The sequence below is a fragment of the Loxodonta africana genome, chromosome 11 (genome assembly GCF_030014295.1).
Source record: "Loxodonta africana isolate mLoxAfr1 chromosome 11, mLoxAfr1.hap2, whole genome shotgun sequence".
NCBI lineage: Eukaryota > Metazoa > Chordata > Mammalia > Proboscidea > Elephantidae > Loxodonta > Loxodonta africana.
The window spans coordinates 19,918,279-19,935,968 of NC_087352.1; the positions used below are offsets into that span (position 1 = coordinate 19,918,279).

Below are 17,690 nucleotides of genomic sequence, written 5' to 3' on the forward strand. Positions count from 1 at the left end.
CAAACAAGTCAGCAGAACACACTACATTAGCTCCCAAGGCTTGAAAATAATCCTCTGTTCTCTGAGACCATTTAGATGATGGCCATGCCCTCTAGACTCTGGGTGTTGGCCACACCCTCTGGACTCTGGGTGGAGGTCCTTCGGCCCTGGGTTCCAGCTCCACCTTCCAGCCCACTGGAAAGGCAACTCTGCTCCTTTGGCTTTGGGTAGCCCACCCCACTGGCACTTATGAAAGGCCACATTCCTGAACTGAGCTGGTGAAGATTTGACTCTTTGAAACTTGGGAGGCTGTAGTCCCACCCTTTGAAAGCCCAGCGGCCATGGCTCCACACTTTAGACCTGAGACTTTTCTTGATGGTAGTGAGGTCCCCCTGAACCTCTGTGGGATTAGCCCTTACAAGCCTAGCAGAAGGTCAAAGTGACCAATTCCCTTGGTAGGCCACAGTCACCTAGTTTGCATAGTAATCCATTCTAATTCCCACAAGGGTTTTACACACCATATCTACATAGTAATCAAACAATACCCACAAGGGTTTTATGCACCCTGTTTGCCTAGTAGACTAACCAATCCCTTTGAAAGATTGTGGCCTAGCAAATCATCTTGGCAGAACTGCAAGCCCAGGGCCAGAAAGGCCATATATAAAGAAAAACCCATTGCACTGCAGCTCCAATGGAAGCCAAACTGTTTTTGAATAATTTTGTCCAATTGAACTTTGCTTTGATATTACTACCTTTGCTTACTCCAAGGAATTTTTAAGACCCAAGAGCAATAAAACGTTTACTTCCCCTGAAAAACTGGGTTGCCTTCTCCTCACAAACACTGCAAATCACGTAACTTTTCATGTTTTTCTTGTTATTATGACTGTCAAGAAAAGCACACACAAATTCATAGCTAAGGCAACCCACAGGGTGTTACACAATCACCTATGTTCCAACGTTAAGAACTTTGCATTAATCCTACGGCTTCCATATATTACTTCCTAATTTGCCCTGATTTTAAGATTACAATCTAAACTTATTTTCTAACAGATCCTGATTTTTATCAACATACTCTCATTCAATAAAACTGTCTTTTATAAGCTTCCTAAAGTCCAGGGTAAAATAGGTCTAACAGACCTCACCTGGGCCTTGGTCATTTTCTTCTGTTCTTAAGAACTAGTAGCTCCAGGGTGTGCTTTGTCTTCTGTATTCTCTGGAACTCTATGGAAATCATTGTCAAATACCTCAGTCCTTTACCAGAAACAATGATCTCCCAAGCCGGTAACCTCCTCCTTCTTCTACCACTTACTATATCTTGATCTTGCATACCAGAACCTGTAGATTCAAGAGAAAATTCAATTATAAGAAGCCACAACTATTGGTCTCTCTTGCCATGTGGACTCATCCTAACAAAGTAAAAAAAAGTGGGTTTTTTTTGTTTTTTTTTTAAGTATTTCATCTGTCTCTTTGTATAACACCCTGCAAGCTTTTACATCACCGTGCAGTATCCACAGGAAGATATGGAATGGGGGAGAGGAACGCCTTTTTTGTCGTTAATGTCGGAAGATGGTGGATATGAAAGGGACGACTAACCAAAATCAGCTCATAGTCTTTTCCACTGGCAAGTTCTCACATAGCTTATCTTTAGGAAGGACAGCATATGAAGCAAGCGCTCTTGAAACCAATGTATAATCACCTGTGCCCACTACTCCTAAAGTTTTTATATGGCACTGGGACAATAACTGCAGATCAAAGACAAAAGTACTAAACTGTGAAGAAATGAGTTCTTTTATGCAGTCTTTTGTCTTTTTTTTTAAACAGCTTGGGAAATTTTCCTCCTTAATCCTGAGGAATTACCTTCACCCTAATGCTTTGGAGAAGCAACTTGGCATGGGGGTGATCCCAGGTTCTTATCTACCCCAGAGGGTTTGTTACAGGGGATTCTCCAGGTTGATTGATATTTCCTCGGTAAGTTGTAAACAACTTGATGGTTTGACACTCTTTGTCTGGTTCTGTGTCACAGCCTACCCTGTAACTGGTCCTTTTTACTCATCTTGCAGGGACTGATCAGTTTACTAGTCAGAAAGGTGGTGTGTGGAACTACACAATAGGATTGCATGATTTGTGGTCCACCAACAGGATCAGTTCGTTAGTGGTTCTGCTGAGAGGGCCATGCTTTGAAATTGACAAGGAGTTTGCTTACATAAGCATCCAACCACACAGAGGTTTTTATGGAGAGGCAAAAAGGGCACCTCAAGAACATAACAGCCTGGAGCAGAGCTGTTTAGACCAGCAGTTCCTGCGGGAGCGGGGGGGACCACCCAAAAGAGGTGAAATACAGGTCAAAGGCTATAAAACTGAAGACAGCAAAAGTCCCAGAAGGTACCCAGGAACAGAGCTGGTGGCAAGAGGCCCAGAGGGTGCCAGGTGGCAGAGCCAGCAGCAAGAAGTGGCAGAGCTGGTAGCAAAGGCAGAAAGCTGTTGCTAGGAGAGCGACAGCTGAGATAAGAATCAAAATCCACACAAAGCTGGTTCCTATGAGATGGTCAGACGTACCTTCACTATCCAACTTTTCCACCATTTCTGACACGAGCCATCCCCACCACGGCATTCTCTGTCTCTGCTGGGTTCAGTAGTTCATTACAACGGCCACACAGAACTCACTGACCACACTCATAGTTATATGGTTTATTAGGGAATTAACAGGCTACAACTCGGGATCAGAATCAACTTGAAAATAATAACAAGACACAACTCAGGAGACAAAATCAACTTCATCAATCCGGGCAGCTTCTCATCCGGATAGCTTTCAGCAACTTCTTGGTCGTGCCTGCAGGCCAGGTTCTCCTCTTGGCTATGCCCACAGGCCAGGCACTCCTCTTGGCTTCTGCTCCTGGGCCTTTCTCAGCCTCTACCCTGCTTGGGCAAGTATGAGAGTTCTTTACCTCTACCAGCAAGCAACCTGCCTAAAGGTGCTCAACTCTGTTTCTCTCTCTACGGGCCAGCAATCTCACGGTACCCTCTCACCAGTCTTCTGGCTCCACTGCTCTTACTGCTGCCACCGTTTCTCTGCTGCCAGGCTCTGCTGTACTTGGTGCCTTTCCTTGCTATCTGTGCCATCTTCAGTTCTCTCTCTTCAGAGTATTGGACGTTCTCAGCACAAAGACCACAGGTCCAAAGGACACATTCCTCTCCAGGCTCTTCTTGATGGTAGTGAGGTCCACCTGAACCTTTGTGGGATTGGGCCTTAGAAGCCTAGCAGAATGGCAAAACTCACAAATTCCCTTCGTGGACCACAAGTCAGTCAATCCTATTTGGTGGATTTTCAAACCACTATTTGCATAGTAAATAACCAATCCCTTGCAAGACTGTGGCCCAGCCAATCATCTTTTAAATTGTAATTAAAAATTTTAAACTATAAATTTAAAAAAAGGAGATTTCCCCTTGACATAAAATTAGGAATGTTAGAAAATATTGTAAATCCATATATGCTATTGGAAGGAATGAAGGGAGAGAGGAAGAGAATAGGTCATTTGTCCCGTAAGATGTCTGACCCTACAGATTTGGCTGATTGCCTCTCCTGCAGAGTTTAACTTGTTCTTCCCCATCTGCCTTCACTTCTGGTAAGCTGGATAGTTGAACTTAGTGGTTTGATTAGTTCCTTGTTCAATATTTTTGAAAAGAATTCTTCATAGATGTTGCTGTGTACTTCTTACTGCAACATATTGAGACATGAGGACACACACACACATAACAAAGCAAGACAGTTATATAATAGGAGAGATCTAGGAGACCTATTCCCAATACTAAACAATGAAGTACAAGAAAGACAACTATCAGATAAATGCTTATTTGCTGATTTTCATCCTTCCTTCTTTTCTAATCTATGCATTTAAGGATATAAATTCCCAACACTGACATCTTTAGATGAATCCCACAAGAGTTATAAATTGCACATGGGTTGACATGTATGATTGTTCTCAAAATACAATTCAAAATATTTCCAAAATGATTTTTTTGGACTCATGGAATTGTCTCTGGAGAAGAAAACTTTCAGTGCAGCAGTGAGACAGAGGCATAACATGCTGACCATGCTATCTAATTTTAATCTGGATTTCTAGACTAACAGCTGTTTTTTGAGAAAAACATGTTTTTCCTCTGTGATCAAAACCAGGATGTGAAACCGTATGTCCTGAGGGTTCTTAAACAAGTGACCATCTGCACCCCTCAAAATATATGTACTCACAAAGAGTGCTAAGGGCTGTTGCCAACAAGATATTTTTTGCAAGATAGACAAAATATACATGTAAGCATCTTGTAACTATCATATAAGCATCCTGTGAAACTATCTGTAATCACTAACTATACTATTAATAATCAGTAACCAAAGAGAGTGTGACTATCACAATAGTCATTGATTTTCCTGTAACTGCCCTTACTATGGTTTGGTTCCTCTTTTTACCCAATCAGGATACTTGTATAACGGCACTGCCCCGGGAATACTGGCTCCATTTTCAAAGGCCTAGTCGTTCCCCAATTGCAATTGTTTTAAACTCTTAATAAACCTGTTTTAACTTGAAACAGAGTTCAAGTTTTTCTCTACAACAGATTAATTAGAAGTATATGGTTTAGTTGCCAAACAAATAGGGATATTCAAGTTGTTGTTTTGGTCTTGATTTACAGCTTGATTTGAAGGGTGGAATAACCTAAAGGTAATATTTAAATACGAATAAACAGCAAACTTGCAGACTAGAAACCCACCATTAAAATAAAGTCAGCATAGGATAAGCAATAAACACGGAACACCCCAAACGCTTCCCCCAACACCGACCCCCACAACTCACTTCCTCCAACTACGGACAGCCCAACGCAGACACCCCTAAACGCCCTACTCAGACCTCCTGACACGACTCAACCCGAAACCCCACGAACTCTCCCTGACCAGGGGGCCCCGAACAAAGCTCCCGAAAATGATCCTCTAACACTTCACGCCATGAAGGTTTCCCACTCGCTTCCCCCAACACCGACCCTGATGCAATCTCGGTGGACCCGAAACATGACTGGAACCAAAAACTAACTTAACCGATGCCCTCTGTCTCCACCGCTGGAGAGAAATTCCAGAGCTCATTTTTCTGAACACTTCCCTTCTGCGCCTCCTATCCCGCAGCCCCACCTCCGCGACTATGCGGACCCTCGTAAACTCTGAGAATGACTGGTCCACCAGCGCCAATTCCGAAATCCGGCTTTCGGGCGTCCCTTTATGACGTAATATACGCGCTAATCGTTCGCCGATAGGCGCCCGAAGCGGCCGTTTTCCAACTGACTGCCGTACAGCGGGCCAAGTTGTTTTTCCCACGCCTTAAGCGTGAAAATGACCTATTTTGTTCCATTTCAAGGACAACTCAACCATTGGGACATGACATTGCAAAATTTGGTAAGGAGCGCTAATCAGACCGCGCAGCTTCTCAGAGTCTTTAAGCCTACCACGCTGTCTCTGCAGATTGGGCGGAGACATTAAGGCACGTTGAGGCTAGCGGAATGGGGAAGAGTGCAGTGAGCGCGGCCATCTTTCAGTTAAAGTCCGTACAGAGGGAACCCAAACCACTCCTGGCGACAACCAGCTGGCATCCCCGGAATGCTTATGACAGGAGAGGGCTTTTTGTAGGAAGCTACATTTGAAGGCAGCTTAGCGTTTAGAGAAACCGAAGTCATCTGGAGAAGACATCGGTCACAGACCGCGCAAAACAGCGGGATGGAACAGCCCTTCTTTCGAGGGAGAGCGGGAACAATAGGGACACAGCCAATCCCGGCCGGCAAGGCGGACTGAGCCAACAGAGAGACGTGCTTTTTCCTTCCACCTGCTCAGAGCCAAAGGCAGGACTAGATTTTTTTTGTCCACAAAAGTGGGAAATGACTAGAAAAAAAAAGTGAAGGGGACGCGGTTCTGTCCAGTACTGAGGGATGATTAATTGAACTGATACGTTTCGGCAGCCAAACTCGCTCCACTAAGAGCACACGATTTAAAAACACTCGGCTGAAGCCATCCAACGAATTGACCATTCATTCATTCATTCATTCATTCATTCATCCATCCGACAAAGGTTTATAAACTACCTGCTATGAGTGAAGAAGCACTCACATACGGCCTCATTAAACATAACAAACAAAAACCCTATTCCCAGATGGGATGAGATTCACAAGTATGGAGGGGTTAGGACTTACAACACAAATTTTCTGTGACACAATTCAACCCATAATAGTATCAATAATTAATTCCCTCATACAGCAGCATCGTATTCCATGGTATGGATATACCACTGTTGGTTTAACCAACCATTAAAGGTCATTGGGTTGTTTTCAACTTTCATCTATTATAAAGCTGATAAATTTGTTTATAAGCTTTTGTGTGGAACCAATTTTCATTTAGGAGTCCCTGAGTGATGCAAATCGTTAAGCGCTCAACTAGCAGCCATAACAAATCCTCCCACAGGCATCTCAAAAAACAGACCTAGAGAATAGCTCCCAAAAGGTCACAGACTTGAAAATGTTATTGAGCAGTTATACTCTGCACATGAGGTCGCCATGACTCAGAAACAACAGATGTTTCAACCAACAATAAAATTTTTTCTCTGGGATAAATGCCAGGAGTACCACTAGAGTTATATGGCAAGTGTACATTTAGTATTTTAAGAAATGCCAAACTGGCCTTCCCTTCTGTCGTGGATTGAATTGTGTTCCAAAAAAATGTGTCAACTTCACTCTTCCATGATACCCAGTACTGTGTGATTGTCCACCATTTTGTCATCTGATGTGGTTTTCCTATGTGTTGTACATCCTGCCTCTCTCACGTTAAGCAAATAGGATTAGCGGCAGTCATGTTAATGAAGCAGGACTCAATTGACAAGATTAGGTTGTCAAACACTTCGAGGGACAGAGTAGGAGGGGCAGGGGTCTGGGGACCACAGTTTCAGGGGACGTCTAGGTCAACTGCCAGAACGTAGTTTATTAAGAAAATGTTCTGCATCCCACTTTGGTGAGTGGTGTCTAGGGTCTTAAAAACTAGCAAGCGGCCATCTAAGATGCATCAAGTGGTCCCAACCCACCTGGAGTAAAGGAGAATGAAGAACACCAAAGACACAAAGAAACTATTAGCTCAAGAGACAAAAAGGGCCACAAAAACCAAAGACTCCATCAGCCTGGGACCAGAAGAACTAGACGGTGTTTGGCTAACACCGATGACTACCCTGACAGGGAACACAACAGACAGTCCCTAACAGAGCAGGAGAAAAGTGGGGCACAGAACTCAAATTCTAGTAAACGACCAGACTTAACGGTCTGACTGAGACTGGAGGAACCCCAGAAGACATGGCCCCAGGACTCTCTGTTAACCCAGAACTAAAATCATGCCCGAAGCCAACTCTTCATAAGACATAAAATGATATTCGTGAAGAGTGTGCTTCTTAGTTCAAGTAGATACACAAGACTAAATGGGTAGCTCCTGTCTGGAGGTGGGATGAGAAGGCAGAGAGGGATAGGAACTGGTTGAATGGACAGCGGAAATCCAGGGTGGAAAGGAGGAGTGTGCTGTCACATTGTAGGGATGGCAGCTAGGGTCCCATAAGAATGTATCTATAAATTTTTGTATGGGAAACTAACTTGAGCTGTAAACTTTCACCTAAAGCACAATTAAAAAAAAAAAAAAAGGTTAAGTTGCATCTTAAGTCAATCTCTTTTAAGATATAAGGGAAGCGAGCAGAAAGACACAGGGACCTCATACCACCAAGCAAGAAGTACCAGGAGCAGACTATGTCCTTTGGACCCAAGGTCCCTGTGCTGAGAAGTTCCTAGACCAGTGGAGACTGATGACAAGGACATCCCCCCACCCCCCAGGGCCGACAGAGAAAGTCTTCCTTTGGAGCCAGCACCCTGAATTTGGACTTCTAGTCTCCTAGGCTGTGAGAGAATAAACTTCTCTTTGTTAAAGCCATCCACTTGTGGCATTTCTGTTGTAGCAGCACTAGATAACTAAGACACAGTCCATCCCTTCAACCTCACAACCCACCACCTCTGCTAGGGTGACATGAGAGAAGACTGAATAGGCAGCCAGGACATTCATTCCCATCTGGCAATAACAAGACTCCCCAAACAGTCACTGGAGGCCATGTGTGGATCTTGGTGTTCCACACTCATTCAGCAGTAATAAAATGTCCCTCCCCATCCTCGGGTGGTGTCAGAGGAGGTTGAGTGGGAAGTAGAAACTTTTACTACTATTCCCTTCCCCGTGTCAATGGATGCCATATGGAGAACATCAACTAGCGCCATTCCTCATCACACCCAGGGTGGTTACCAGCAGAGGCCTAGTGCTGAACCTGAAAGCTCACCTCTGCTTAGCTCCCCATTCCCATGTCAAAGCAGGTCAAAGGGGGAACCTAAACTTTCACCCCCACATGGCATTAATGAGACAGTGCCCACCTTACCAGCACTGCGAAAGAGGCTGTTAAAACAGAAGATTTAAATAAGATCCATACTCCTAAAACACAAGACACAAAATTTCCAGGATACAAATCACTCATCATTACATAACAAGACGTAAGAAAAATATTACTGAGAAAAGTCAACCAACAGATGCAAACACCAAGATGTCACAGATGTTAAAATTATCTGACAAGAATTTTATAGGGTCTTAGTTGTCTAGTGCTGCTATAACAGAAATACCATGAGTGGATGACTTCAAACAAAAAAATTTATTTCTTCACAGTAAAGTACGCTAAAAGCCCAAATTCAGGGTATTAGCTCCAGGGGAAGGCTTTCTCTCTCTGTTAGCCTTCTCATCAATCTGCCCCCTGCTTCTTTGAGCAGGAACCCTGATTCCAAAGAATGCACTCTGCTCCTGGCACTGCTTTCTTGGTGGTATGAGGTCCCCCTGACTCTTTGCTCACTTCTTTCTTTTATATCTCAGAAGACTGCCTCGAGACACAATCCAATCTTGTCGATTGAGTCCTGCCCCACTACCACAACTGTCACCCATCCTCCATCATTAATATCATAGAGGCAGGATTTACAACATATAGGAAAATCACACAACACCAGGAATCATCACCCAGCCAAAATGATACACACATTTTTGGGGGTATGTAATTCAATCCATGACAAGAAGCAATCATAAAAATGCTTCCAAAAGCATTCATGAACATGCCTGAAACAAGAAAAGCAGAAAGCCTCAGAAAAGAAATTGAAGATAATAAAAAATTTTAAGACTGAAAACTATAATTAAAAAAAGAAAAAAAAAAAACCCACAATGGGTGAGCTTAATAGCAGAATGGAAAGAGAAAAGAATCAGTGAATTTACAGACATAACAGTAAAAAATTACCTAATCTGAACAGAGAAAATAGACTGAAAATTTTAACTAGAACTTTACGGGCCTGTGGAACTATAACTATAACAAAACATAGAAAATTCATGTCTTTGGAATTCTAAGAGAAGAGAAAGATGGTGAAGGTAAAAAAAGTATTTGAAGAAATGAAAGCTGAAATTTTCCTAAATTAAAAAAAAGACATAAACCTACAGTTCAAGTAATTGTGAAAAACCCCAACAGGAGACAAACCTAAGGAATTCATGATAAATTTTCTTCTGCAAACTACAAAAATGTTTTTGAAAACAGTAAGACATCTCTGCAATCCCACGAAGTTGTTGTGATAGGCAGAATGATATCCTCCCCAGAACGGCCAGATCCTAATTCCTGGAACATGTGAATACTTTACATTACATAAAAAAAAAAAAAAAAAAAAGCAAAAGAGAATTAAGGTAGTAGGTGGAATGAACCTTTTGGGATGACAGAACTTATTTTTTTAATTTCACAGGCTCACATAGGAAGAAGAATTATGCCTCAACATGAACCCATACCCAGAACTTAAACCACACCTGATATAAATGATTAGTATTAGATTTGAGACTTTTGAATTGATAAGATTTAAATAAGACATTGGACTCTCAGTTGATGTTATAATGAGGTTGAGAGTTTGGGAATGATGGAGTAGGGTAAATGTACTTTTGCACATGGAATAGACATGAATCATTTGTGGTCATGGTATGGGCCCACAGTAGACAGAATAGTGGCCTCCCCAAAATGTGCATGTCCTAATCTCAAGACACTGTGAATATATTCCATTACAAAGCAAAAACCAAACCAAAACAAAACCCACTGTTGTCCAGTCAATTCCAACTCATAGTGACCCTACAGGACAGAGTAGAACTGCCCCGCAGGGTTTCCAAGGAGCAACTGATGGATTCAAACTGCCAACCTTTTGGTTAGCAGCCAAATGCTTAACCACTGTACCACCAGGGCAAAGGAGACTTAAATTAGTAGATGATGTTGAAAATGCTAACAAACTCATCCTAAAATAGGGAAATTATTCTATATTATCCTGGTGGTCCCAATGTAATCACAACAGTCCTTAAATGAGTAAGAGGGAGGCAGAAGAGTCAGTATCAGAGTGAAGACCTGAACAGCCTCTGCTGATTTAGAAGATGAAAAGGAACCATTAGCCAAGGAACGTAGGATTCTTCCCTAGAGGCTGAACAAAGAAACCCAGCTCTGCCAACACACTGATTTTAGTCCAGTGAGGTCTATTTTGGACTTCTAACCTCCATTAACTATAAGATAATAAATGTGTGTTATTTTAAGTGACCAAATCTGTGATGTTACAACATCAGTAAGAAACTAATACAGTTGTTATTTCCACATTCATTATATTCAGTTTTTCATTATACAACACCATTCCTGGTGTCCACATAGATTTCATTTATTGGAAAGGCATTTCCCAGGTTCTAAAGGTATGAAAATGTGATACAGGAAATAAGCTTATGATAGAATTTTTATCATTTCCCTAAATAATATCTGTAATATACAAGATATAATTTATTACTGAAGGTGTTGTCACAGTCCACTGCATTTGCAAAGTTTACTCTCAGTGAAAATTCCCGATTATGTACTGAGGGCTGACTTCCTGAAAAGGCTGTTTCACAATCACTACATTTTTACCTCCTTGGAGCTCACAGATGTTTAAAGGCTGAGTTCCTGAAGAAGGCATTTCCAAAGGCACTGTATTCATACAGTTTTGTTCCTGCATGAGTTTACACATGTATAAAGAGCTCTGTCTCCCTGAGGAAGGTTTTCTCACCTTCATAGAATTTATCGCTTTCTCTCTTGCATGAGTTTCCTTATGTTTAATAAGGAATGACATATGGGTAAAGTCTTTGCCACATTCACTGCATCCATACGATCTCTCCCTAGTATGAGTTCGTTGATGTTGAATAAGCTCAGACTTGCTTCTAAAGGCTTTTTCACACTCACTACATTTATAAGGTCTCTCTCCTGTATGGATTCTTTGATGCTTGGTCAGGTCTGACTTAAAAACGAAGCTTCTTCCACATTCACTGCATTCATAAGGCTTCTCTCCTGTGTGAAGTCTCTGATGTACAATGAGGTATGCCTTCTGAGAAAATGATTTCCCACACTCATTGCATCCATAGAGCTTCTCTCCAGTATGAGACTGCTGATGTCTCTTGAGCCGGCTCTTCCAAGTGAAGGCTTTCCCACATTCACTGCATACACAGGGTTTCTCTCCTGTATGAATTCTCTGATGTATCAAGAGCAGTGACTTTCTGGAGAAGACTTTCCCACATTCACTGCATTCATATGGTTTCTCTTCTGTATTAGTTTTTCGATGGTCATCACGATGTGACTTAGTGCTACTGGGTTTAACACATCCATGGTATTTAATTCCAGAAAAAGTTTTATCATGTTTCATGTGGACAGATGATTTCCCGTAACCACTAAATTCATCCGAATCATTTCTTGCTTCTCTTCTATTCTGGGTAACAAAATCTAAATGAGGTTTCAAACTTGCACAGTGTGAGTCAAACACACTGTATCTTTGTGTTGAAGGAACTAGATTTTTACTTAAACCAAAATTATCTCCAAGTGTAAAACTTTGCAGACATCTTTCCAGACTTTTAAGCTCATTTTGGTTTTCTGAGTGCCGCTGCGTATGGCCAATCGCCCATATTTCTTCTAAGAAAAAGAACAACGAAAACATCCATGATCATTTTAGATGGAAAAAAGATACAAAAGCACCATGGTTTGGGATAGGTCTTATAACATACCAGTCACAACAAATGTACCCTATGAAAATGTACCCTCCAAAACAAAAGCAGTATTATAAAAAACAGGAAAACCAGCTACTGTAGAAATACTGATAGACAGTCTACACTGAATAAATATAATGTAGGCTGCTTTCCAAAAAAAAAAAAAAAAAAACCCAAACCTGTCACCATCAAGTCAATTCCAACTCATAGCAACTCAATAGGACAGAGTAGAGCTGCCCCATAGGGTTTCCAAGGAGTGGCTGGTGTATTTGAACCGCCGACCTTTGGTTAGCAGTCAAACACTTAAGCACTGTGCCACCAGGGCTCCGCTTTCAAAACAGGGCTTTGCAAAATGGAAAAAGAAGTAGAAATAGAAAACAAATTACTATTGAAACAGCACAAAAGAAGGCAACCTAATCCAGGATTAGGTTGTTCATCCAACAAACGTTCACTGAACAAGTTGGTGTTTGAGACATTAAAGTAACTAATAATATTATCTGTCTTTATGGAACTGTCATTCTAGTCAACAGGTGAGCAAACAGATAACAAAATTACAGAGTTTGAAAAATGGTAAAAAGAAGGTGAAAGAGAAGTTGTAGGTCAATCTTACATATTCATCCACAAGAGATGGAAAGTTGAGCTGATGTCGTAGGATAAGAATGACCACTGTTATGTAAAGAACTAAATGAAGAACAATCAAAGAAAAGGGAACACAAAGCAAAAACCCAAAGGGAAAAAAACTTGGGCATGATTATGAAACCTAAGACAGATGGTGTACTTGGGATATCCTGAGCTTGTTGAAGAAGGACTAGATAAGTTTGGAAAGGTAGGCATTATTGAGAGCTTCATATCCTGTAGGAAGACTAGTAGAAATTGAATTTATACCAAGAACAATGTCAGTAAGCCAAAACAAGTTCCGAATTGACCGTTTCGAAGGTCACAAGACTGTTTCATGGAGAATGAATTGGGGAGATGAAATTGTAGAAGAGAATAGGCAGGAGATAATGGCAGAGTTCAGACAAGAGAGAACAGTAGCTTGTGTGTGACTGACTACCATGACAATGGATAAACATAGGATACAGGGGGATTGCAACAAATGTCACAAAACAATATGTGTATAAATTTTTATATGAGAAATTAACTTGAGCTATAAACTTTCACCTAAGGTACAACTTAAAAAAAGAAAGAAAACTGAGAGTCAGTAAATGAAAAAAAAGGGATATAGTCTGGAAGAGAAAAGGCAAGTAGGGAGGAGAAAAATATAAGACTCACCACTAGAACAAATGTTGGAGGTAGTAAAAGGGAAGAATTAGGATATTTCCTCAGTACGTGGTTTAATTTTTTATGTAGGTGCTGGTGCCATTTAATATGATGAGGAAGATTAAGGGGATGGGTGTGGCATTTACAGGGAATCGGGTCCTCCATCTTGAGGAACATCAAGTTTGAGATGTCACTCTTGGTAGGTGTTTCTGCCTTTCGTTACATCTGAATGTGTCTCAGAACAGTAGCGTGGTGGTTCTGCAACTGCAGCGGTCCAAGCAGAATCACCTAGGAGGCCTTTCAAACTTCATATGCTCAGGTCCCTCCCACTTCTAACAAGTCAGGAGCAGAAATTCAAAAAGCAAAGCTCATAGTTTAAAAGAAATCTCACATACTCTACACACACTCCTGATTAAAAAACGAAATAAAAATTAAAACAAAAAGGGAACACAAAATTCTCCGTTCAAGAACGATGTGATGAACAGCCCTAACTCCAGGAAGTTACGGTCGGGAGAACTAACACTGTAGTTTGTGTCAGAACAGAATTGCACTGATGTTAGGGGTACATATGAGTACATTCCATGATGGGGAAAAACATTATCACAGAGAAAGGAGGATGTGAGTTTCTGATATAGGAGGCAGGAAATCATAGGGCAGCTGCCCTGGTGTCTGAAAAAATACACAGGATGGAGTGCAGATTGGATGTTAGAAGGGGAAGTGTCAATTTGGGAGTCTCCATCAGAGAATAGAGAGCTTAGAACTGTGAATGAATTGAACTCCGAATATGAGAATCAAGCAGAAGATAAAAAAAAAAAGAATCTGGGAAGCCAGGGATGCAGCAAGAGAGTAAGTAGCCAGAACTGCCCTGACAGACGAGACGTGTGTGGTTTTTTATGAACTAAGCTAAGGTGGAAGGAAAACCAACCCTTTCAAAAACAGGCAGAGATATGAACAAGTAGACAGCAGGGTTGATTGCTGGGTTATCTGTAGGAGTTGAGACGGGGGTTTTCAAGCAAGGAAGATGGGAAATAGGAAGTGAGACTGCCACAGAAGACTAGAAGACATGAGGATGCTGGGAAGAAAGGAACCAAGCAAGAAATCAAGGTCACACATAGAATAGACTGTGGTCAGACTCAGAAGTGAGAAACGGGGAGACAGAGTCCTTTAATAGCAGGCAAAGAAAAACAGCCCTATTATAGATCAGAGAGGTTAGCACTGATTAGATTTCTGAGTCATCAGGTGGTAGGAAAAAAGTTCTCAGAACAATGTTTCTAAAGTGTCGACCCTTCACTGACCACCTGGGATTTTAGTATCATTTCTGCCCATGGTATTGCCTGTCACTCACTCACCTGGACTGGTCTGACTGTGGATTGCCCCCTCCACTATCCATGGTGTTTCTCCTTGCTCCAACTTGAAGATTGAATCTGGTTTGGTAGCTGGGTACCCTGTAAACAAAAACTCACTGAACACTTGGCACCAAATATTTATGCTAGGAAAACTGGACAAGATTATATTCCAGAGACTGCGTTACTTGTAAACTGCTCAATAAAAACCTTTTACTCAGGAGTGGAAAGCATACACGCTAGGGCCAAAGACAATAAAAGTCTACGACCTACAGTTCTTTAGTCCAAACGCTAAAAATTCATGGGGCTCTAAAGATTTCACCAAATGAGAAAGAAAAGACGATCAATGGAACCCACAGTGAGTGACCCCGTGATGCTGTCCTTACCTACTGATACCAGGTTGTTGTAGTTCTCCAACATCACCTCCTTGTACAGGTCCTTCTGAGAGGGGTCCAATAACTGCCACTCCTCCCAGGTGAAGCCCACAGCCACATCCTCAAATGATAATGATCCCTGGAATAACACAGTCCAATGCAATCTGAGGGGGATATCAATACATGATGTGGAAAAGATGGACAGGGACATGTTCTGCTCATTTGCCCCACAATAAATGGAGCAAACTGTGATACTTCACCTACCATAGGACCATGGATTTCCCTTAGTTAGTTCTTCAGAGCCTAAAAAAATACTTAAAAAATATTTGCACATATGTAAAAGTATGTGCAAGGTCCCTAGGTGGCACAAACTCTTTGCACTCGACTGCTAACCCAAAGGTAGGTAGTTCAAACCCAACCACCAATACTGTGTAAGAAAAGGCCTGGCAATCTGCTTCCATTACTATTATAATCAAGAAAACTCTATGAAGCAGTTCTAGTCTATAACACATGGAGTCACCATGAGTCAGAACTGAGTCAACCGCAAGTAACAGGGACAAATCAATGTGCAGTAAGAATGTTCATTATTTCATTTTTTACAATAGTGAGAAACATCAATAATCTAAATTCTCATCAATAGAAGATAGGGTAAAATTACAGCACCTGATGCTGTGTAAGACCACTCAAACTTTAAAATCAATGAGGCGATGTACACATACTCATTCCAAGTCATTCTCTTAAATGACAAAATTCAAGCCCCCGAACAGTACATTTTGTAATCCAAAACATGTAAAAATTCTTAATAGTATACACAATTATAGGTGTATAAGTACATGTATGTATATAAAAGTTTATATAACTATACAATAAGACATTTTTGTTGTTGTCAGGTGCTGTCAAGTTGTTTTCAACTCATAGCCGCCCCACGTGACAGAGGAGAACTGCCCCATAGGGTTTCCTAGCCTTTAATTTTTATGGAAGCAGATTACCAGGTCTTTCTCCCATAAAGCCGTGTGGTTTCAACTGCCAAACTTTCAGTTAGCGGCCAAGCCCTTAATGACCACATGTATATTCACAGAAAAGAACTGGATGGAGACCCAAACTATTCATACTTGTTACTTTTGGGTTGGTAGTTGGGTAGGAAAGACCTGGAGATATTGTCCATTTCTACAAATACTTCTGTTCGCTTAAATCTCTTACATGAAAATGTATCACCTGAGTCATTAAAAATATGAAAGTCAAGACAAGAATAATTGGCTGTGACTTTATTTATTGACTACGAGGTTAAGAAGGGAAAAAGTTAGCACTGGCAATATCTGTATTGTCAATGTTTTATCAAAGAATTGGTGAATCTTCAGCTGTCTCCTGCCAAAACAGTAACAAAACTTTGGTTGGAAAAATTCTTTTTCATAGAGGACCATTTGCAGGACAAGCTGCCCATTTATTCTATTGGCTAATTCCAGCTTTATTCCTGGGTGAAGTCAGACTACCAGAAGTCTCCACTGTCAAGCAAAACTGTTTTGGGGTAATCTTTTTCCAAATGAGTTTTGCTTTGGCATTACCCCCTTAGCTTAACTCTGAGGAATTTTAAAGACCCAAGGGCAATGAAATGTTTACTTTCCCTAAAGAACTGGTGTGCCTTCTCCTCACAGACACTGCAAATCATGTAACTTTTCATATTTTTCTTGCTACTGACCGTGACAGTTAAAGTTGTGTGTCAGCTTGGCTGGGCCATGACTGTAAGTGGTCTGGCAGTTATGATGTAGTTTGGCAGTCGTATGATGTTGTGATCGCTTACATGATGAGATTTGACATAATGTGATCGCCTCCATGATAGGATCTGCTGTGAGCAGCCAGTGAGTTCAAAGGGAGTTTCCTTGGGCGTATGGTCTGTACCGAATATAACTGGACATTCTCGCAAGTCTCGTGGGCTTTTACTTGCCTTGGATCCTGCACCTGGCTTCTGTTCATCTGACCTCTTGTTCTTGGGACTTGAGCTAGCAGCTTACCTACGGTCTTACCTGCCAATCTTGGGACTCATCAATCTTCACAGCCTGTGAGCAAGAGCCCTGCTCTCTGACCTGCTGATTTTGGGTTCACCAGCCCCTCTGGCTACATGAATCAGGAGAAGCCTCTATCCTGACCCACAGACTTGGGACATTCAGCCTCTACAACTGCGTGAGCCACTTCCTTGACATAAATCTCTCTATATACGTATTTATATGCTTTGATGATTTTGCTTCTCTAGAGAACCCAGCCTAAGACACTGACTGCCAGGAAAAGTACACACACACAGCTGATTAACATTGATGTTAATAAGCTATACATCTATAAAATGTTCAATTGCCAAATGGTATGTGACACGTATTTTTCCAACAACAAAAATAAAAAGAGCTGTTGAGGCTGCCTATGTACAACGAAGTATCTTTTAGTATTTGATTTCTTGGTTTGGAGGTATAGAGTCATGGTTTCATGGGACATTCCAGTTAACTGGTCTAATATTGTGTTAAGTGCTTCTGTTCTACCTCTTAGTTTCTTCTGTAGTACCAGGATTCTAAAAGCTTGCAAATGGCCATCCAAGGTACA

At 41.4% G+C, this 17,690-nt stretch overlaps 1 protein-coding gene across 1 annotated transcript in view; it reads right to left on the reverse strand.

Moving 5' to 3' along the window:
- Positions 1 to 9,830: 9,830 nt before the first annotated feature.
- Positions 9,831 to 17,690, reverse strand: part of LOC100669736 (zinc finger protein 613) — a 45,794-nt gene continuing 37,934 nt past the window's right edge. The window contains exons 7-9 of the mRNA XM_064293172.1: positions 15,117 to 15,243; positions 14,737 to 14,832; positions 9,831 to 12,053 (exon numbers count right to left, since the gene is read on the reverse strand). Of these exons, the coding sequence (XP_064149242.1) occupies positions 10,948 to 12,053; positions 14,737 to 14,832; positions 15,117 to 15,243 (1,329 nt within the window). The 3' untranslated portion in view covers positions 9,831 to 10,947. The remainder of the gene's footprint in view (positions 12,054 to 14,736; positions 14,833 to 15,116; positions 15,244 to 17,690) is intronic.